General features: G+C 35.2%; 1 protein-coding gene across 2 annotated transcripts in view; it reads right to left on the reverse strand.

Moving 5' to 3' along the window:
* Window positions 1–24,025, reverse strand: part of LOC136803046 (protein IWS1 homolog A-like) — a 33,812-nt gene that overhangs the window by 6,293 nt on the left and 3,494 nt on the right. For both annotated transcript variants that reach the window (XM_067059801.1, XM_067059800.1), the window contains exons 6-14: window positions 23,774–23,816; window positions 23,387–23,410; window positions 22,889–22,963; window positions 22,416–22,498; window positions 11,893–11,944; window positions 7,322–7,399; window positions 2,666–2,783; window positions 2,124–2,238; window positions 573–623 (exon numbers count right to left, since the gene is read on the reverse strand). In XM_067059801.1, coding sequence (XP_066915902.1) covers window positions 573–623; window positions 2,124–2,238; window positions 2,666–2,783; window positions 7,322–7,399; window positions 11,893–11,944; window positions 22,416–22,498; window positions 22,889–22,963; window positions 23,387–23,410; window positions 23,774–23,816 — 639 coding nt within the window. The remainder of the gene's footprint in view (window positions 1–572; window positions 624–2,123; window positions 2,239–2,665; window positions 2,784–7,321; window positions 7,400–11,892; window positions 11,945–22,415; window positions 22,499–22,888; window positions 22,964–23,386; window positions 23,411–23,773; window positions 23,817–24,025) is intronic.

A 24,025-nucleotide genomic window follows, 5' to 3' on the forward strand; every position in this document is an offset into this window, starting at 1 on the left:
AGACATTTCTTAAAAAAAAATAACGTTGTTTTGGCCAGATGTGGACATGAGAGGGAAAGCTGGTTGACTATTTCATATTTTTACCAGTCAGGATGGATAAATGGGGCGGGTAGAGAAACTCTTTGTATACGAGATATTTTTGTTTACTAGAATGATATGTCCCAAGAATTAGTCCTCAGGCTTTGTGTGCCTTTTCTTCGGACCCAAAATTCAAAAACTGAAAGCTTTCTCTTTTTTTGCTCGGATATTCAAATTTTGTGTTACCTTTTCACAGTAAAAACGGGTCCCGCCAGGTCCCGCTTTGAAGCGGAAAATTAATGCTGAAAGCTTACACGTGCCTAATAAACAACTTCCTGCGTGTTGATTTTTTCATATTTTTCCAGCCCCCAGACTTTATCAACTCCCTTTAAAAATATTTTCAGTTGTCAAAAGAAGAATTTCTTAATTTGCTCGAAATAACCTTACCTTATTTTTGGGGGTACTCAGGGGTACAAATTCCAACCCCCGGCAAGGCACTTGAGAGTAGGTGAAATAGAAATATTCGTCGTAAAATAAAAGTAAAATTGCCATACCGGTTTTCATCATCGTCGTCGAGTCGATTTCTTGACGAGTCTGCACCGGAACTGAAAGAAATTGCAAAGGAATTCAGTATTTCTACATAGAAATAACACAAAAACCACAAGAAATTATTATGGGCAACAGTGGCAGGCGTTAATATATAGTAGGAGAATTGAATTAATAAAAACTAATCCACTTTCATGTAATTGTTGACTTAATTTTAGGATTATTTTGACATGTTCCAACAAAATACAATTAATCTTACGGGCTGACCAACGATGTAAAAATAATAGATAACCAACTACCTCTAGAAGGCACTTCTCCCAAGAGAACAACCATTGTTTTCCTATTGAAATGAGCACTCTATTAAAAAGCTCTGTGTGCAGTGCGTGTTATGCTTTTAGCTAGATTTTGACACACTTTTTGACATCCACTGAATTGATAGAAAATTCGAATTGTTATTTACTGCAACTTTTGGAATTTTTTTTCAAAGGATAAAGGTACCAATCTTTAGACAAATTGACTACGGATCGGCCTGATACCACTTAATCTTCATCTGGATAAATAAACGCTCATAAAATGCTGTTATCTGAAAAATATATGTGTGATTTGAAATGCGATATCTCACGTATGAAAAGTGCATGAAGGTTGCCTGATACAAAATAAACAGATGAATGTTATAGAACAATAATATCTAATTAAAAAATTCCTTCTGTGAGGCTGCCTATAGGAAAATACACTTTTTCTAACCCAAATTTTGGAAAAATATACATCACGTGATCGATTCTGTCCAATAGAAGGTTGCAAATGAAGCAAGTTTTTATTTAATTGCACTTTTTACGATGCAAAATGTCATTAATATTTTTACAACCGTAACACGGATGTTTTTTGAGAATCAAGGCAAGCTGGTTATCTATTATTTTTACATCGTTGGGCTGACTTTAGCCGTTTAACGATTCGATTCAGATATAATTCACACTTAGGAATCTTAATCAGGCATGCACCATGTAAAACAAATAAATGGGGCGGGGGTATTGCACGGGTAAGTTAATTAGTAAGTAGTTAATTATAAGTAATTTGAGTTGGTCGACGACACAATTTTTGCTAAATGAATTTATTTTCCGACCAAAATTGCCTCTAGCAAAGATAAACCCTAACTACTTTACCCCCGACTTTACCCCGATAAGGTATACCTCCCCGCATTGTACAAGAAAAGAAAATTGTGTTGAAAATATCGGGTTTCCTAGGGAAAGGTTTCTATAGCGGAAGGATAAATATATTAATACTTCCGTATTTTGATTTCGGAAGTACGGTTGAAAGTTAAAAAACGGGTGCCTCAAATCAAAAATAAATTTGACGGTCGTGTAATATCGGATACAATCTCGTGGGATCGTAATAAAGGAAGTAGTTTCGTATCAGCATCAATTTCAAAAAGAATGCCTATACACTACTCTAAATCACTGAAGTTGAATTAAAAGTTGGTCTAAGGTTACCGAGACGAAAAACTGTAGAGAACGGATAAATGCGACAAATTTTCTTTTCGGCAAAATTTCTTCTTTACTTACCTTAATCTTCGTTTTTTGGTTTCGGGTAAAGTTGCTTTATCACGGCTTTCTCGTTCTTCACGGCTCATGTCTGACATGTTCGTGCTGACGTTGAAGATGGGCCGTGCCCAGTTACCTGGAATGAAATTATATCATCTTAGCAGCACTTATCACGCTGGCCTCTTTTACGGGACTTTATTACACCAAAGCTCAATTCTTTCCATTTTTAGCGGGCTCCTATTTAATTCCTATCCCCGACACCGGCCTTTATTACGCCAGCGACGAAGAAATAACGCAATAAGGACCAATAGGGCCGATAAGGTATTAGAAATGATAGTTGTTGCTTTCAAAGGAAATTATCTTAAGAGAATAATTGTGAGAAAGTTAAAGATGGCTACAAATTATATTTTAATCAAACGGAGAAAAAGTCAGGGTTAAAATTAGCCTAGCTAAAGTTTTTTTGTCAGGGGTAAAACTTCTGTTGGAGAGAATCATCAAATAAGTTGACATCGTCGAAAAATGTCAGTTTAATCCACTAGGTTTCATTTCTCAGGCTTGCTTACTGATGATTTTGCCTGCAACTTTTTTATTTTCCATATTTTCTTTGGGGTGTTTGAAAAGAAGCATGACCGCCCTTCCTACGCCACTCTTCTTCAGCATCATTCTGTCGATGGGCGGTAACTGAAAGAAATTTAAGTGTGATTCCATCTCAGATTTAGTTCGCAATTACCTTACTCATTAACCAATTTTCTTCAGCTGAGCTGGAATGAGATGGGTTGAGAAAAGTTTTCAACGATGGTTTGGAAAAAGGGTGTTTCGGGTGGAAATCTTTTGAAAAGGCGGCTATACAGAATAATCAGGAACAGAAGAAACCTTCAAAAATAATTTTCAGAAAATGAATAAACGGGGAAAGGGCGTCGAAAAAAGAATGTCCAGATTGGGTATCAGAGACAACTTTTTGGGCTTTAAGTCTAAAAATCTTCTTAGCTTATTCTTGATATTTTAGCCATATCGAAGCCTTATGTTCTTATTTAGTTTGTTCTTATGAGAAAACGTGTATTTTCAAGGTTATATTTCTAAATTCTTCATATTGAGAAATTGTAATTTGTAATTTGTGATTTGAAGAGCACTTTGTACAATATCATCATCGGGGCAAAAGTCATGGACGGTAATTAGTAATTGATAACTCACACAAAGGCGAATTCACTTTTAACACTCAAGCGATAGTTATCGGTAAAGAATGAAGATTGCTGCACAGAAAATTCACTTGGGCGAGCGAGAAAAAGACAGTCTTTATCAAAAAGGTATCATGTATTTGTAAATGTGGCATCGACGTACATAAAAAGACGTTTATACCACCACTTAATGGTACAATTAAAAATCCATTTGTACATACATGTTGTTGGTTGATATGAAGAATTGTGAAATACAGGATGTCACGTCGCCGGTTTTTTATTATGGTGAAGAATATTAAGATGTTATTGTATGCGATGCTATATCTCTGGTGTCAGAGATCGTATACTTTAAGCGAACAAAGTTTCACGAGGTCGAACAATCGCGAAATTTACGACGTAAACCGAGTCGTTGCCCCTCTTAACATTTCGTGGTAAGGCTCGAACAAAAAAAGATTTCCAAAAAAAGAACAAACGGGGGAGCCTGAATCAAGACTGTATGAAATTTTTTAATTGAATTCATGTAAAGGATACAGTAATAGTCAAGAGATGACCGGGGGGGGGGCAGAAGGCGTGTGCCATATACTTCCGCGGTCTAGGAAATATAAAATAATGATTTATCCCTTTATTTCCGCTATTTTCTATTTGAGAGTTTAAACATTGGTTAGTATGTATTTTCGGGGAAGTTCTGCTTTTTAAGGAAATTCCATGGGATTTTGTAAGTTACAGGTTCCGGGAAATGTTAATTAAGATGCGAGTTTCATCGCACTTCCACGTTTATTCGAGTCAGACACTCAATCAATAAAGAGCAACCGTTACAAAATATTGACCCCTAACGAATCGAGATTCTCATTGACAACACCTACTTATGACGAGATTGTTGTGAGAAAAGAAACTCGTCATTGAGTCATTGACAGTTTACAAAAGAGCGCGGTATATATTCTGTGAAAGACCAGCCATGTGAAAAGACGGGAAGGATAGTTTATTATTCTTACGTCTGGTTTGTTTGAGCATTCAATTATCTAACGGGACACAATTTTTTTTCGTTTACAATCAATAGAGAGGGCGAAAAGTGTTGGGGTGTGTGCATTGTTCAAAAAATAAACAAAAACAAAAGGTTTGACAGACGGGAAAAAAGGCCGCCATCATTTTTTAATACGTGAGTTAGTTACCATAACTCTCTGGTCTATATCCATAACAAAGTTTTTATTTTTATTTTATCATATGATGAAGTTTTTAAAAAACATTACAATTTCCGTGGTCTGGTTCTAATGTTGATGGCAACGCGCCAAACTTCAAGAAAGACTAACGGACGCTTGACTTAAGTAAGCCCGGATATAATGATCCTATTTCAAACCTCTTTCTTGCGTAAACACAAATTGTAAACGGGAACTTGTAAAGTACTCAAAAGTTTCAATTCTCTTTCTCGAAATACGTGCGAGAAAGCTTTAGAAGCTCTAGCAAGGAGTGTGTTTCCTTCCCAAATAAGCCCAAAAACAGTAGAAAGCTAACTCCCCCATGGTACCACACTAAAACCAAAAGCACCTGACTTTGGAAAAATATATATCCACTTGTTTCTCTTTTAACAACAACAAAGCAGACAGTACTGCGGTTTTCAGAAACGGAAAGGGAGGTGGAACGACAATTTCTTAATAGCGTTGGGAAGGAAAAAAATTTCCCATTATAGAAATTACTAAAAGAACCAAAAATAAACGGCCAAATCAATTAGTAGAATAGTAATCAAGGTTCTCGTATCATCGTTGATGCCATCAGTTCAAAATATTCTGAAATACCGCAACGCCCGGAAATAGGGTTAACTACTATTTTTTTAAATCAAATTATAATTAACAGTATGAATCCTTCCAGAACACGAGGAGTCATTAAAGAAATTGTCTCTCCTGATTACTTAGCCTGTACCAAACTGTTCTTCGCTGACTGAAAAGATAACGCAACACAAGGCAAGTTTTTTCAAAAATAAAAAAGCGCCCATGGGCGGGGTGGTGCAGGCTACTGATTACTATGAATGAACTTTTTGTTCCGTATGCGCTTAACAAAACCCGAAACTCCTGGTAGCCCGTTCGTCACCTCAATAGAACCAACACTCTGTTTGAGGGTAATTTTGAATGTCCACAGGGGGGGTCAACTGATGCTTGTCCGGGGGTTACGATTGCTGTCCGGGGGTCAAAAGTCACAAATACCCTCCACCCCCATATTCAAATTTTTTCTGGAAGAGCCCATTAGAAGGATAGTACAAAGTTGCCTAAATTGATTCAAAATTGAATATTAATTTCAAAACCAGGGTGTCGAGTCGAACATCGAACTTGCTTTAAATTGTCAAGCTTTCGCGAGAAAGTTTTTTTTTCAAAGTTTATATAATAACAAAAGGACGAGTAACAAAGAAGCAGCTAGGTGTTTCATCCGTTAGGACATCATAATTTCGCAAGATACTGTAACTATTTATTTAACAAAAAGTTCTCTCAAAACAAACGCTATGGTTACATTCAAATCAAGTTCGAAAACCCAAAATATTATTGTCGACTATCTCAAAACGATTTGGTCATTTTTTAACTTTCTAAAAACACGAGGCCCCTCAAAATTAATGAATTTTCATTTTACTGGGTGTATCAGGGGGGGGGGAGTACAGAGGCAGGGTACTAACCCATAGGGTACTAACTTGGTTTTACCACCACCCATCCATATTTAGTACCAGGTACTACTTCATTTTTGCTGTAAAAAATAGGGACACCACCCCTAAATTTTACAGATTAGACCAAGAGAGGAGTACTAGTTTTTCAGACTGAAAATTGACAGACAATTCAAGCAAACTATCTATGATGGAGTCAGAAGCTTTTGTCCTTTGATTTTCATCACACACTTCTTAACCAATTTGGAAGTTTTGTCTTCAAAAAAATCAAAAAATTTCTGAAAAGAGTAAAAAAAAATTGTCGATTAAAAAAATTTCAAATCAAAAAAATTAATATTTGAAAAAAGTCAAACTATTACAACTACTTTTTTTATTGAAAAACAGCAAAATTCGGGGAAAAAGTACCCAAATAGTATCCTTTACTTGCTTGAAGAGTGAAAAATACACACACCCACCCCCAAAGTAGTACCGGGTACTAACTTTTTTGAAATGCAAAAATAGACACCACCACCTGGCTATGGGTCAGTACCCTGTATCTGTACACCTCCCTGGGAATATTACGCAAACATAGCCTAAATCAAGTTTTGCATGCTTCCATGTAGTTTATCACCAAATCACGCATCATGGCTGGAAGGTTGATTACGCATCATTTTAAAAGAATAATCTCAATCACTTCACCAAGACACAAAATGTTTGGAGAGTCTTGAAAACGTAAGCAAAACGTAAGCAAAACGTACTGAAAATCTTTTGGGTAAATAAGTTCCCAGACATAGGTTTCATTTAATTATTGAGATTATTGATCAAATATCAATGGGATGAAAAGATAACTCCAAAGATTGGTGAATAGTAAAAAACCAAATGTTGACTTGAACATGTAGCGAAAGAGAGCTTGACAGTTAGCACCCCATTACGATTGATGTCAAGACAGAAGTCTACTTAACAGACTTGCGTGACACCCGGATCCATAAAAAAGAATGACGTCACCGGAAGACGAGTATGACGTAATGTACGGTACAACTGCAGAACAGTACATTCAACCGTTGTCTTTTTCGGTGGTTCGATGGGCAGCCTTTTTTAGGTTACACGAAAAGACAAGGGACATAAAAATTCCAGAATACTAATTTTTCCGCCTCACAAATAGCAGCACAAAAATTGAGTGAGAATCTATCCAAAAAACTTTAGGCTCACTTTTTGTCCGTACTTTTTGAAAAGTAAACATTTCCCTTCTTTGAGCTTTGAAAATACCAGTCCCATCAATACTATTCTTACCATTGACTCAATGACTGAATGAAAAATCTAAGCCTACTGAATTGAAACACAGCTAGGGTAAAACATAGGGTCTCTTGTCAAAGCAAAATATTTTCATTCATTGGATGGAAAATGGAAGATGAAATAAAACTTACATCGAAGAGTATACGTAGAAGGATTTTTCGGATATTGATGTGTGGTAATGAATTATCTGGTAAAGGTGATAACCAATCCTGAAAAAGAAAAAAAAAGAATGAAAATAAGATTTTAAGATGTTCTATCGAAGCAAACTTTGTAATACTAATCTAGGGATAAATGTATGACCTAGGATAGAGGAGAATGATTACGCTACTTAGATAGTGTTGGTTCCACACTTGCGACACGTAAAACCATTACGTGTCTCAATGCCAATGAACTTAAAGCCCCGAAGGAACTATAAGGGAATCTACTACTTTAGAGAAAACGAATCTTCATAATTTAAAGTTTTAAAAACAGTGTAATGTGTACGAAGACAAGGATTGAATAAAATCCACTGTATAATCCTAGTATAAATCTTATTATAGTAAAAGGAAAATTCTGATCAAGACTTTCATTCCAAAGTGGATATAACATGATTTCCATAATTTTAAGAAGGAATGTTTTTAGACAATAGATTGGGACACTTTAATATCCCTTTAACAAATTAGAAGTAAAATATAAGAAGGTTTTACATGCACGAAGCAGAGCCGGAGTACTTCAATATCCCTTTAAGAAGTAACGACAAAGAGAACAGGCTAGCAACGCGTTTAACGTTTTTATTAGTAACGGCGACAATTTCCCGATGTGGATCAACATTAAATAATGATGTCAACATCCCGATTGAAGTTTTCATCTCCTATGATAGGATGGTCTGTATTAGCAACAGTTTTCCGAAAATAATTAATACAACTTGATATAATGTCTCTTTTTAGCAACAAGAAGAAGTAGTGGGTGGAGAATCAGAATTAAGATCGAGTACCGACATAATTCGCGATATCCCCGGTTATAACAAAGACAGTACATCTTAAAGAATAAAGGGTGGTTGTTCGAATTATGGAGAGTTTGAGATTCATCCTGCTAAAGCTAAAGGCGATAATTTTTTTTCTTTCACATTTAACAAGACAATAGTGTCAATATCAGTGCAGTGGTAACCATTTCCAAGCGTGAGAAATACATCCTGGCAAAATCATCGCAGAAAACTAGAGGGTCAAAACATATATACAGTTGTTGGCAAGAAGTTTGATGATGGTTTTTTCTTAGAGAAATTGAAATTTCCGTAAAAATAGATTGCTTTGGGGTCCTCCAACCTTAGGACTATTTAGATCCTTTTGGAAGGTTTTAATCAATTATTGGTAATTAAATTTAGAATTTTAACTGAGATTTTAAAAGCCCCTTTATCAAAAGGAAGCACTCAAAATAAGTGTGCACTAAAATTATAAGTGTTTTTTTTCTTCTTAAGAATTGTTCAGTCAAGTTGATTTCATCATATAAACCAAAATAAACAATATTCTTTACAAGAGGAGAAGGGCGGGAGGAAAAAACAATTTTAGCTGAAGTACTTTATACCTAAAAATAATGAAATTTTGCTTTTTCCTTTCGTTGAGGTTTGGACACAAGTGCAATTGGAAAGTAACGGTTCGATATTTCGGCACGTAGTAATATCGAAAAAAAAAAAAAAAAAAAAAAAACTTATTCCGTGCTATAATGAGTGGAGTTATCATTTTGCCAAATTTTTGCGATATTACACGCAAAAACAATCACGCGCAACATTAATTCATTTGCAAAAGAACCTTTAACGAAGGTATACCAGTAGCGTAGACAGGAGGGACGCAAAATTTGTGTAGGAGAGCAGATTTTCATGACACTGTAATTATCTTTTTACATTATGAATAGATAATTACAGTGTCATCGAAATCTGCTCTTCTACACAAATTTTGCGCCCCTCCTGTCTACGCTACTGGCATACTGAGTGAAGGGTATAAATCTTTCGATATTCCATTTAGAGGGAATGAGTAATTCCTATTAGGCGAATGTTATGAGCCATAAAATACCTTTAAAATTTTATAAAGCTTTTAACAACATTTTTAATCGAAAATTTTGGGGTTTTTCAAATAAAATACATTAAAACTTTGCGGAAAGTTTACAAACACGAGCTCCCTTTTTGCCGCACAGGCTATTTTATTCATCAAGTCATATGGTGAAATTAAAACTTCAATTCTGTAATTCAAAACCGCCCCCTCAATTCTTCAAGTTGATTTAAATTAATTTTAATTCTTGATAGATAATTTACATGTAATTTTAATATTAATTTTTCATTATCTTTAAGATTTATTAAAATTGATCAGTCCCTTTACGTCAGGATAAAACTGTTTTTATGATAGTTTTAAAAATAGTAACACAAAATAGGGTACAACAAGAAACTGTAACGTAATGCCCATTAACCGTATCATGAGATAGTTGACATTCAGTTTCCCGTTGGACAGGACGTTGTGGTATTCTAGAAGAGCAAAATAACTGATTCTGAAAAAAAAAAAAACACAAAATGAATCTCTTTATGACCATATGAAGACTTTTCAAAGGAAACTTCACAAACTTTTTTTTCTTAACCAATCATAACATCCTGAAAGTGACGTCAGTATGGTATTTCATGTGTGTTCTCATGTAAAATGAGCACGATTTTTTACTAATGAGCAGGGCATTTTATTTTTGGTTAAAATCTTTAGCAAAATTACCTAAAATTTGATATCGCTTCAATAGTGATGCTGCGATGCGGTATGAAATTGAATTTGTTATGAATACAAAGCTATCTCTATATTCAAGTCCGAGAAAGTATGAAAATACCGAAAATTCAGATTTTCTAGTAAATCGATTGGCTGACTGAATATTTTCAGAAGTGCATAACTAATGTTGATTGCCAAACATACTTTAAAGGGAAAAGCCCCCAAAGTGGCCCCTGGATTCTCGTTTGCACAACAAATTCTAGATAATACTAGTACATTATTAAAAACGGTTTGTTATGGGATAATTAATTAGTTTTTCAATATTTCGTCAGATTCTTTTCTTCGATTGAAGAAGGCGAAAAATAGAAAACTATTTTCAACCATTGATGGACAGGAGATCCGTTACGCCTTAAGCCGAATTTAATTACAGTAATTAATCTTACATTTCCCGGCAACGACAGCCAGATATGTCGGGAAAGAAATGTTTTATTTATTCGCCTGTTTCAATAAGAACATGAAGAACATGAAGAACAATTCTGGTTGGCCTAATCGTAAGAAAGAACTCAGAAAAATCAGATTTTGGGAAAGGATATAAGAAAATATTGATTTAAAGAACCTTTTTCATTTTTGTCATTACCAAGTGAAGAATGAAAGTAATATGAATACCACATTAACAAAGGAACGAACGCGTGATGGCTCCCTTAAAATTTGACTGCTTCTTATAAAAAAATGCATTTCATCGAAGGTAGCTCTCTTAATAGGTAAAGGAAAATATTTTTGTTTCGCTACTCCTGTGTAGCGAAAAATTGATTTCTTGTTCTTTGAAATTCCCCATACCGGGAGAACATCATCATTATTTAATAGGGGAACAAAACGGACAAAAGGCATATTGACTGCATTGCCAAAGTTTGCGGTACACAACATCCGTTTGGCAATAAAGTTGTCGGTAAAAGTACCGTGTGTCGGACGGGAAATCGCCGTTCCTCCTGTTCAACATTCATATGAAAACAAAAACGTAGAAAGGTTTCTTTGAAATTTCAGTGACTGAATGCTTTTTATGTAATGTTTAAAATCCAGAGATCAAAGAGATGACTGGAAATTCATCCCACTTAGAGGTCACTAACTTCTTCAATGAAGTAGACTTTTGCGAGCCAAGGTCTTTTTTTACCTTCGAGCAATGAACCGTTTATAACGAAGCCAAAGGGTAGAATTTTATACCGAATTAGTTTTTGTTCAATCACTGAAGAAATCAAATTCGGCATAAAATTCTTTTTTCTGGATTCGGTTTTACAGACCTAGTCATTGACAATAATTAATTTCTCAATTATAACAACTGCTATCTAGGTCTAGCTCAAAAGAGCTGAGCGTCTCAAAAATAATGTAATCATGTACCAAGCCGTTTAATCGGTACCCAGTAAATTATTAAGCCTTGAAAAAATGGCGTAATTGCTTTCACATAAGGAACTAAACGGTACTGCGAGAAAGTGTTTAAAATTAGCCATTAGGAGATCTTAAAGGTTGTTAAAAAGCATTGCTCATCGGGGAAACGTAATTGAGAAAAGAAAGCCAGCCAGCATACACCATCTTTTGATGTGGATGTCATGGCCGTTAGGTGAACGTTGTTCTAACGATACACCTTTTCGACCGTAGCGGCCAATTGCCGCGCGGGCATCTTTTTGTCCGCTTTATCCCACTAAAACCGTCCCAGTCTTTTTTTCGCACCTATAGACAATAGAAAAATGTGTCGAAAAAGGATTGGATCGAGTTTAGAGGGATAATTAAAAAATTAAGAGGCACGCGCCTGACCGCGCGACTATGGTCGAAAAGGTGGATTCGCGCAGCTTGACGAGAACTGAAATGTCTATCAAACTTGTCGGTTTCTCTGCCAACAGATATGCGTGTATTACTCACTCAAAAGGAGAAGTACTATAAAAATAGCATCGGCTACATGAACAAAGAAGGAAACTATCAAAGGAAATGGTTATTACCTTAATTGCTGGCAAAACTCCAGAGTCCAGGAAAATGTGTTGCAGGTTGGCTCTAGAAATGAAAATGAGAGAATATAGTTAATTAGAGCATTGCTGTAGTTAAAGAATTTCTTATTAAAAGTCTGAAAGACTAGGTGAATTGTATTTTTTTCCCCGTAAAATCACGTAAAAGTCTACATTAGAATATTTGAATATTTTAATCGGATTAAATTTCGCGTGGATTTAATTTCGCGAATAAGCCTGAAAACAGATGAAAAATAGCCACTTTTTGCCACAAATGGAGACTTTTGACTGTTTTCTCAGCCGAAAATGCGATTTTGAAAATTTTGTGGTGGATTTAATTTCGCGAGTCAGGATTCTCACGCGTTTTAGCGAGTTTTAATTTCGCGAAAATGGCCAAAACTCGCGAAAATGGCCAAAACTCGCGAAATCGCGAAATTTGATCTCGCGAAAGTTAATCCGATTAAAGTATTTGAACAAGATTCGTAGGAATTATTCTAATAGTGGTCGGAGGAGAAAATGAAAGGAAGGGAGACTGAGAAAGAGTTTGCGATTGAGAACGATTTAGGATCCCTAACATGGCGAAATTGCCAAAAAGTTCTGTACTATAACTTTCCGTACTAAAACCCTACAAACGTGAGATGTTTAAAATTACTAATAGGTTATCCATGATTGATCTTTCCATCACGCGAATTTTAAATATTTCAAGAATTTTTATTTCTGCACCTATCCGCGAGGATGTTTCATCGATTCTTAACTATGGCTTAACCATAAATGTTTACAAAATAACAGAAAAATCATTGTTAAACTATTTGCAAGACAAACTTGGAAAGAATTTGCAAGGTATTTATAACGCGGTCGAAGTCGAAGAATAATATCATTGGGGCTAGTTTCTTCACTCCTTCTACAGATTAGCACGGTACGAGGGTAGGGTATTAGGTACGAGGTATTAAAAATGCGGCGAATGCAAATGTAAAATGGCATCATTCTTTCAAACATGTTTACGTCTTCAAAAAAGTGTTAAAAAGCTCGTGACAGATATAGATTACATAAGAATGATAAGCTCTTGTTAAGCTCTTTAGCTACATGTAACAAGTGGTATTATACAGCTTACGTTATACCAATAACAAATTCAGCCGATGACGCATAATACCATGTTATATGTTATTAAACATATGTTTTGAAAAAGTTGATGCACGAACATGCATTAAGGAATGAACGCAAAAGCTGACTCAGCTCAAGAGATGTTCGAGGAATACGTGATTGAAAGTTAGGTTTAAATCACTGAAACTCCTATCACGAGTTTCCGCTCGGACTTTATCAAAAGCTGTATAATATTTTCAATGATTTCTTTACTTCCATCGATTGACCGAATAAGAGAAATTCTCTTATGATGATGGATACCATTGAACTTTAATTTGGATAAACCACAATACAATGGGCCTTATTTTCACTATTTTAATCTCGATTTGACCAACTAGGTCATTAGTGGAAGCGCTTCTTTCGATACCGTATAATCGAAAGAAACTTTCCTTGTAAATCTCCTCGAAAGCTAACCGCGCCGCTAAGGGTTGATAGCATTGACTTCCAAACCCAAAGGGCTAGACTCGAGACTCCTGGATGGGAAATGAAGCCACTTAATTTCCCATCCAGAACGCCGTATTGAAAGTAAAGTTATCGCTAGATTTCAAAAAAAGCAGTCATCAAAACCAAAAGAACCACTAGATACAATCCGTTGTCACGATTGCGGCGCGTTCTAGGCGCGTTCTGGATGGGAAATAATGGCTTCACTTTTTCTTGCCTGAGAATGAGAGAGGCTAGAGATTCTACTCTAGCCCTTCGGGCTTTAAACTCAATGGTTAATAGGTGTATAGTACTCTGATTACAAAGAACATTACATTTACTGAAAACAGGGAAGAATGGGGAAGGATACTACAAAATTAAAAAAATAACAAAGCCTCCCCTCCACATAATAATGTTTTATTTAGCATGTAACTTAAAAGACGGAAGAAGGAAGTTTCGGAGGAGATTTTCTTGACTCATAGAAGAAATTGTGGGAGGGGCAGTTTTATAAATTGACATATCGACTGTGGTTTTGGTTCAAATGCGCATTAAGTTTGGTTTATACAATATATCATAGGCGTTTTGATACAGTTTAACCTATGGAATGCCTTTTTCCGTGCGAACTATCTAAATATACTTTAAAGTTAAAAATTTGAAGCTGACTAATTATTTTCAAAGAGATCAGTTATTTTGTGATACAGGCATCAAACCCCAATTAGAAAATGGCCTGAAAACCATTGAAAAGCAGGGTGGCAAAAGTTCTTAAATTTGGTCTAATTTAGGAAAAAAGTAAAATCTTATGGCCGCACTAGCAGGATAATAGACTCTTTTTGAAACTTCTACAATTTGAACCTTTCTAAAATTTCCAGTTCCCGTCAGGACAGACAAAGCAGACTTTTTTTCTCAGTTTCTTATGAAGAAAAGTTAATTTAAGTATTGTTTTGCGTATTTGTGCTGGTTAATTTTTGCTGTGAACACAAAGGAGAAGGAAAGATTGATTGACCAATGATTACTTCTGATATCTTTTTCCTACTTCTCCTTTTTATGATCGTTAAAATGAAAACTGTTACAACACAACCATGTCATTGGGCGTTGGAAACATTTTCTTAAGTAGATTCCGGTATTCTCCGGTATTGATTGTTGGAAAGATATCGCTGGAAGACATCACGAACAAATTTTCCATTTGCAAACTACACTACTTCTCCTAATATTTTTTGAAATGTATTTTCTCTTCCGTATACCCAGCTGGCACATGACGTTGTTTCAACGTTAATCTAATGTTCACGACGTTCATATAACGTTAGATGAATGTTGTGTGTCAGCTGGGTATCTTTTTCGGCAAGCTGACAGAAATTCCATAGGGCTCTCATAGAAGAAACTTTGATCAAATAATGATATATGAATTTCAAGACCCAAATAGCCAACGAGGATTCAAACGAGCTACACATTTGTGCTTTTAGAAAGCCGAGATTATGTGAGCATGATCAACTATCTTCGTTCGAAAATGACAACGAATAACGTCACTTTCGACAAATCTTCTTTGGACAAGTCTGTGTGTCAAGACAAAATTGGGTTCTTTAAAATAAGGGATATCTTCAAAGGACAAAGTGGCATAAGCCAAAAGAAGATTGACCATATTATTTGATTTGAAAAAGTTTGTTGGGTTCTCTTAGTATTTTACCACTATCGCATTACTATTGTATTATCAATTGAATAAGGTATTTATTGAAAAGGAAAGAAACCAAAACAAAATATTGTGATGGTCCCGTTAAAAAAATCCAGGTCATCAATATATTCTATTTACCGGTTGTTTACAACGGAATCCGGTCAAACAGCGATCATGTCATTAAGAATATTACTTCTTCACCAAAAATCATTTTCCTATTTCGGATATTTTAAAAGATCTTTCTTGATGATGTGCTTGCTATTGTAATGGAATTTAAGCATAATTTCTCTTTTAAAAAAAGTGGGTGGATGTGTTGTTAAACTAACGCATGTCTGATTGGGTGTTATTACCATGTCTGATGACCTTTGGTGGGAGGTTAAAACCTAGCAACCAGTGACACATCTGAGGGGTGTTCTAAATTTATGGCAGAGATTGTTTCTTTTAGCCATACTCTTTACGAGGAAATGAAGAATTTCTGTCATCAATTTTGAACCCCACCACTGGCAACTGTAACAAATGAACCAGTACAATGTTTTAAAGGTCCTCTCTCTGTAGCTGGAACACTCAGGGGGGTTGATGAGGATCTGTTCGAGTAGGAAAGCTCGAGAAAATTAGCTTGTTAGCTGAATAGACGAAAGAGCATGATGGGTGATACGGGTCACCTCCGAATCAAATAATTTTGACATTCTATGTTTCGACTAGAAGAATTGCCCAAAGACAACAAAAACAGCAAATAAATAACTTTGACGATGAAAAAAGCTGCACCTGGGAAAATATGAACTTGCAATAATTGAACCTAAAGGCCGGTCTCCACTTTCGCGCGAAATGTTTTTTCTTTACCTTTTTTGCCTAAAGAAAAGATTACGTCATAAAAAAGTTGAAGTTCTACTTTTTTCATCCGTTACGTCAATTTTGACCAATGGCAATGGAATTGCTTCATTTTTCAAACGACCAATGACCTTACAGAAACATCAAAAAGTTTTCGCTCATGTCGCGGGAAATTGGAGACCGGCCTTAACTATCAGAATGGTAGGTTACAAATCAAAATCAGCTACTTACAAACAGAAGGATGGTCGTAAAGGCTAACATATAATTAGGTGGCTATCTACTAAGGACTAAGTGAAAATGCGTATGTTAGAGTGAAGGTGAAAGATTAAATGAAAGGACTGGAAAGAAATAGCCTGCACCAGGTAGACTAACTTTGTGACGAATTGTAAATGATAATTAAAAAGAACAATAATCGAAGAATCAAAAAGGTATCTTATAAACAGAATAATCCAGAGCGGCGCCAACTGGCAATTAATTAAGACGTGGAAAAAGAGAAGAAAAAAAACACGAAAAACAATATATCCCCGGACACACCTAAACATAGACATTTCAATTGAATATGATGCTGAAAAGAGCGAGAAAAGGTAATTAAAAACATCATTACGAAGGAACATGGAGTCATTAACAAAAGGAAGTTGTATAATGATTCGGCTTGTTTCCCGAATAATGTGAAGTTGATTAGCTTATCCCTTTTCAAAACAATAACAATACAACTTTTCATAGTAAAGAAGTTCTTCTGAAGAATAATGGCATCCGATATATTTTGACTGTTTGAATAACAATAGGAGGATTAATGTGGGAGTTGGTTATGAGCATGTGATCAATTAAAAAACACGTAATATACATGCGCATAATGTTTTGATTTTGTCTAGGACAAAAAATGGATGACAAATGAAATAGCCGCACCTTCCCTCCCAACACAGACAAAGCATCACAGAAACGTTATGTGGGAAAAGGCCTTCTCCTTTAGACAAATAAAAGCTTTAGCTTCAGGCGAAATTCTCTATAAATTTCCTCCAGTAATTCCAAAGTGAGGAGGCCGAGTTTAATAATTATCTCCTCCGGAAAATCGACTCGCAGTTGACTTTTACTAAATCATATGAATGCATGCAAGTTCACAGAACCACTATGTCAATGCTTAGCTATGATCAATTATTGATCAGGGGTAAAATCTCAAAAAAATTTAAGATTGATCCCACACAGAAAGAGTTTGTTTTGTAAAAGATGCAAGTTTGATAGTTTATCCTCGTAGTTTCAAACACTGCAAGGACTTTTTCCGCAAGGACATAGCTCTATTTCCAGCATTTCTCGGCAAGTTAACGTGACATTCTAACCGACGTTTTAAAGAAAATGCATTTTCAAAGGAAATAATTCAAATAAAAACAGAGACACTCAAAATCAAGTCGGAACGGAAAAGAACGATAAAATGCAAATCGGTAATCACGTATTCTTAGTGGCATCAGCATTGAAAAATATTGCTACAGATTAAAAAAAGCGAAAATTGATTTGTTTGTTAGTTTAGTTAGTTTAAAAAAGTCTAGACGATTTCGTTTAAAGCAAAGATGTGCGAAAACATTGTAGATAAAAATCTCCGAAGTTTTGATTGTTGCCGCTTTAGATGAAACGGAGGAAGCTAATCCCTGCTTTCCAAACATCTAACAAAATTGATCAAGGCTAATACGAACATGCGTCTCGACAAAATTGTAAAGGTCATCAAGAAGTTTCCAACTACGATTATTACATAAACTGACTGGTCAATAAAATAAGTGACCATGCCACAAGGGATGTTTTTCTGAAATTCGGTGTATTTTTTTTATCTTCATATTAATTTCATTCGGGAATATAACTTTTATATTTTCTTCGATCTCACTTTTAGAAGCATCATAAAACTAGTAAAGAAAAACTTTTTTACCTTGGATTCTACTGTAACTCGATCGATTATTGTGTGGAATAGATAAAATACAGCAAATTTTGTAACATGTATAGAAGTGAAACGCCCCGCGGGGCGGGACCAAGAATGATTGAAAAAAGACGGTCAAAAAACAAGACAGTTAAGTCTGCGTGGAAAAATCTTTGAACATAGAAACACTAAATCTCAGAAAATGATAACGCAAAGCTATCATGCTTTGTACAATACCCCGTTCTCGTTCAAGTCGTCTGCAAAAGAAAAGTATAAAACTAAAACTTTATAGGCATTCAGGGAATTGAAAATAATTCTTCAAAAAAGTGTGAGGATATGTAATAGTTATCGGACAGTTGCGAGTACAATATGAGAAATATTTCACGAGTTTCGAGATTTTTCCGTACAATATTTTTCGAGCCTTTAGGCGATATCAAGATATCTTAGAAAGGGAATCCAAATGGAGTCTTACTTTTATGTCAGGGCGGATTTGGTACGGATTTGGGCGGATGAGGCGTCATCAAGTATAAAAAAACTTCAAAATGGCGTATGGATATAACTGTCGGTGTTCGTATAAGTCAGTGAACATTTTAATTTCCACATGCTTATCCCGTCACGAGAGGCTTATCGATAAAACTCTCGGGTTGATTATCAGATTTTAGAGGAATTAAAGTATGTTCCCTTTAGGGGATTGGAATGTCATTTCAGTTTTTAAAGATTTACAATTGGTGGGGCGGACACATTGGAATACAAGAAATATTTTGTTTTGATATTGACGTTTCCGAACGGCAATGCAAATAAATCTTAATAAATAAGTAAATGAACGAAACAGTTCGAAAGAATGTATGTATTTCTGCATTTGGATATATTTTAATGAAAAAAGAATAGCGAAGAGACTTTCTACGTCAATCGAAAGGTATCAAAATATAAACCAAAATACCACAATTTGTAACCGCCATTAAGAAATTACTGTACAGACAATATCGGCGGTCCGGTTAAATTTGTTAGCCGCAAAAAAATATGGGCATTATAATTAATTTTTCTCTCAATTTTAAATTATCTAACCAAATCACAGAATGACGTCAAGACTGATGAGCCGTTTTGGTTTCAAAGAAAGGCGGTCTGTCCACCTGTTTATGTGAATTTTCCTTTGGGGTAATTAAAAGCTATTAATAATAAGATGCAACAAATTAAGTTTTTAAAGAAAGAAAAAAAACGAAAAGTAATTAAGAAAATGCAATGATAGAATAGACAGTGTACCGATTTAATTAATTAATTAGAATTTGGAATTTGATTAATACTTCTATCACGATTATAATAAAATTACAATTTCGTTACGTTTTCGAAAAATAAAGGGTTTGCAACGTTTGTGATAAAAGAAGAGCCGTCCACCGTCACTTTGTCGGGGGAAATTAAACAAGCGACGATTATTTTGTCGGTCATTTTAATAAAAATCAACTGACGTCTCCCGAATAAAAGTAGAAAACAACAATAAAAAAAACAATAATTACCTAGAGCTCTAGAGTCAGTTTTTTTCAAGAATCCGAAAATTTGAGCATCTACTAAAAATACCCCCCACAAGAAAAAAGGCTTCCGACAACTTCTGAGTTTGGGAACGATTTTTTGTGTGTGAAGACTTAGTACCGTGACCTGTAAAATACTTTGATGACGAATAGAAAAGTACAATAGAATAAATTCTCCTTTTATTTGACATTGAAGGTTCTTGATAATGACTTAAAGTAAAATCGCAAAAAGAGCACACGAGTAATAAGGTTCTAAGCTGTAAAAAACCACTGCAAAAGAATTATTGGTTAGCATTGAAAAGTCATCTTTCTTGGCAGTACAGTTGGAAATGAAAACAGGAAAATTTCTGCGGCTATTACACAAATTACTCATCCAATAAGCTGTTCTTCAGGTTTGGCAACTGCAGAGTCCTTTAAACAGTATGGAGATTCGGAATGGAAGAATTTACAAGTATTAGTCACCCCATAAAAAGTTCATTTTTTTCTTCTATCTTCAAAAGTAGTAAATTTGGCCACCGATAATCAGAATATAATAGCTGGTCATTAATTTTGATTTATGACCTATTATAAAATCTTCATTCATTCTAATTATGCTGAAAAAAACATTAAAATGTACCATTGTAATTTTTTTCTTTTGGTTTTTCTTCGACGCACGCTCGTTAAAATATTGTAATTTTTTTACTGCATTTTTACGAGCGATACATGACCACTAAAACCACATATGCTATATTTGTCGAAATGAAGGCGTTTGAATGTAGCCATTCGCGGTCACGTTCCGAATAGTGAGCATTGCCAAAAATTATACCATCTTAACCACAAAAGAAATGAAAACATTTTGCGTACAATTACAATTTATATTATTCACAATGCGGTTATTTCTCGTAGGGAAAGCATTGTAGGCTGGGCAATTGGAAATTTTGGATAGAAACATTTGCACCCAAAACCTTTAATTATCTTGAAAATAATTCAACATCAATAGAATTTATATCAAGTTCAGAGAAAAGTATAAATTAACTATATAAATGGCTTTATTATATTTTTCGCACGCAATTCAATCGGACGCTTCGAATCTGTTCGAATACAAATTTTTCCCAAAAGATCTCGTAAAATAAAAAAAATATGTGAAAGCTTTTCTTTGACTCTTCTCTCGCACCACGCATCTCAATTGGTCTTTAAAGGAGGTAACATCAAAGACCTGGACCCAAGTTGTTATTCTATACAAATTAATGGAGCTCAGATCTTTGAAATCGAAAATACCAAATTAAATTTAGAAATTTGAGGTCGAAGCCGTAATCAAACCAGGGAGGGAGTATTGTTGCCAATCGAGGGGGTGCTGCCGAGGTTCGAAAAATGGACCTTACGTAGGACCCGTTCTTTAGATATTTCTTTAAAAAAATTGAGGAAGAATGGGAACTTGACTTAAATCCCTAAATTTTCCAATTCCTCCTAGCTTTTAAATATGTGGTACCCTGTCCAGCGGTAGATCCCCGCACCTCTTTTTGCGTAAGTACCTTCTCCTGGGACTTGGCACGGCGTATCTTTGCAATTATATAGTGGCAAAAGCTCAGTTCAACTTACTTGCAGGTATACCTTATGTATTAGGTTCAAGAGGCCAAAACCGTCGGAACCGAAATCAATTTATATTTAGAAAAAGTTATACCTAAACTTGAATGATGAGTAACACAAGAATAGTTTGAAAACCACAAAATTGATCGATGAAAGATGAAAACGAGGCGGTATGGCAAACGACTTCACGTCATTTGAGGTTAAAACAAAGAAATGAATGCTGAAATAATTTTTTTGATGGTGCCAAAGTCCAAATCTACAGATCTTCCGTCTCTGATAGTCGGTACCACTACATGAAAAAGGCAACTATTGCCTTAACGGGAAATATTTCCCGAACGGGAAGGTTAAAAATTTCCCGAAATGGCTAGACTTTCCAAATCCGGAAGTTCACCAATCTCCCGATCGGGAAAGTGGCCTCTGAGCACTCCGGAAATGCTTGTGGAAAGTTTAAAACTTGTCCCTCTTGTAAAGGAGGGAAAATAAATAATATTCCCCAGGTAGTTAAGAAATTCACCGGGTAATCGCTTCTTAATTCTACTTTCCCCATTTCCAATTAAAAACGTCCCTATTTGGAAACTTTTTCTTGATCGGGAAACAAAAATCTGCTTTGTTTACAAAAATTCTATTCCCCGTTCGGGAACGATGAAAAGTTCTTGACCAAAACGGGAAAAAGAAAAGTGATGAAATTTTCAATCTGGAAACAGTTTCCTTTTCGGGTTATTTTCACCTTCCCGTTCGGGAAATACTTCCCGTTAAGGCAATACTTGCTTTTTCATGTAGTGGTACCGACTGTCTCATAGATGGAGTTAGATGGCAAGGATATTTAACGTGTATAGCCCACTATGCCTTTTAGACAGTTTTTCGATTGTTTTCACGGGGTCAACGGCCAGGCAGCTCATCATAGATTAAAAAGTTTGATGGTTTTATTTTCATACATTACTTCGATCGGTTGAAATTCAGAAACAATTGCTAAAATCATCTTGCGTCTGGCGAAACCGGACGGAATGTCAAAAAGCTGATATTTATATGAAAAACTTTTACACCCATCAAGGGTTTCCTTGAACGGTCTGAAAATTCGCAACAACCAAAGTTGCAACATTCACTCTTTCTTTTGGACAAACACTTTATAAAACATACACGGCAGAGCTTGTGGATCGTCAATTAAAAACGATTTAAACTGATTCTCAAATTTTAAGGAAAAAAAAACAAAACGAGGTCTGAAAATTGAACAAAATCGATTATATATCTCGAATAGTAATTATGTATTTCGACATCTGATGTGAATTGCGGTTTATAACCCATTTTTTTCAAAACCCACTTCCGACCAAATTAAAAAATGTTGTGTGTGTTAAAAATGGTCCCACGGAAATAGATTTGGCACTCGCGAAGAATTAAAGCTGTGGGCTTTAATTGAATTTTTATCCAGAATATAATGTGAAAATTGGGAACACAAAAAAAACACTAAAATTCCACTTACTTTCTGAGATGGGTAGACACGACTGGTAGCATTTTCAATTTCTTTGTTGCTGCTTTTCCGCACTGGTTCAGCATTCGGTCTTCCTGCAGAGACAAAAAATTTTGAATCAATAGTACGTAAGTCTTGCGACCAAAGTTGGAGGGATCCTCATTCAATTAATATAGCTATCAGACTGAAGGCAGGGGAGCGCACCACTCTCTCCCCGGATTGCTCCACTTACTTTTGATCATCCTATTAATTGCTGAACATAAAGAATGAAGGCAACAAGTACACCAGCATCCATAAATTTAAAATAGGTACTGCAAACGGAGCAGTGTAGTAGCAACAGATTTGAAATAAAGCTTAATAATGAAAGTTGAATACAATTATGTCTCAAAATAAGAGGTGGGGAAAGAGAAAAATAGCATTTGTATAATTCTAACAGGTGCCATAATACCAGCATTTTCTTTGGATGTGGAAAATTAATATTATACCTTAGCACATTCGTGCATCTGTTTGATCATTTCATTTATTAAATCATCTTGGTCACCCAAAGTTTCGTAGTCATCCTATTAAAAAGGAAAAAGGAAAAAATAAATGAAAACAGTTTAAAGATCAGATGAATCTCAAAATCTATTTTTCAGCCATTTCTCTCAGACGACAAGGACGATGTACATGAACTAGATAAATGTACATTTACTGCAGCAAGTGAATGACAGTTCTGGGTTGGAATCAAGCTCATGCACAGAAGTCAATTAAAGCTGATGGCAAGGTCCATGTCTACGGATATTTTTCACTTTTTTACCAAGGTCTTTTGAGGTTTTTAATACTCAAATTCACAAAACGGGGATGCCTTTTTAAGGTCCCATAGACAACCTATAAAATGAGAAGTAAACTAATGCATCCCAAAGTAAAGAAAAGAAAAAAAAGTTGGAAGAAGAGTGGGGTGTTTCTTGAATGATGTGAACACAGGAGCTTTGATTTTGAGGTACCTTCTTTCTTCTTTTAGAGCGTTGCTGAAAAATAGAGAGATTCAAATTAAAATTATAAAATCGTAATAAATCAATAATAAACTAATGAAAATTTTATAATTACAAACTCTCTGATTTCCAGCCTCCATCCTGTCGACACTGATATATCTAGGTCTCTTTGCCTTGAAAGATCAATGCCCGCAACCTGGTAGCAGACTGAAACATCTCCTGAAAAGTCCATTCCATTTTTTAGGATATTGAACAAAAATTTAAAGGGGTCGCACACGCTCCATCTTACTAGCAGGTTAAATCTAAATTAGAAAGTATGTTTAACCCCCTGAATTTTACACATTACATTTGCAACCTTTTTATCATTAGGATCAAATTGAAAAATACTGAATTACTCACAGCTTTCTTTTTTGCCATCATAAGATCAAAATCTGATACATATCTGTCAAAAAGAAGAAAAGAAACCTTATAGAATCAATATTCTCATAGCTGTGAATTCCTAAAAAATGATATCGTACTTCACTAAATTTAAGGGATAATTTGATAATCTAATAGATTTGCCATCAATGATGCTTAGAAAAACCCTAAAATATTTTCGCCACCTTAATTCCAAAGGCATCCAAGTTCGAGTGTGCTCCTCGATTCAAAAGG

The sequence above is a fragment of the Clytia hemisphaerica genome, unplaced genomic scaffold, assembly GCF_902728285.1.
Source record: "Clytia hemisphaerica strain Z4C2 unplaced genomic scaffold, Clytia hemisphaerica genome assembly, whole genome shotgun sequence".
Taxonomy (NCBI): Eukaryota; Metazoa; Cnidaria; class Hydrozoa; order Leptothecata; family Clytiidae; genus Clytia; species Clytia hemisphaerica.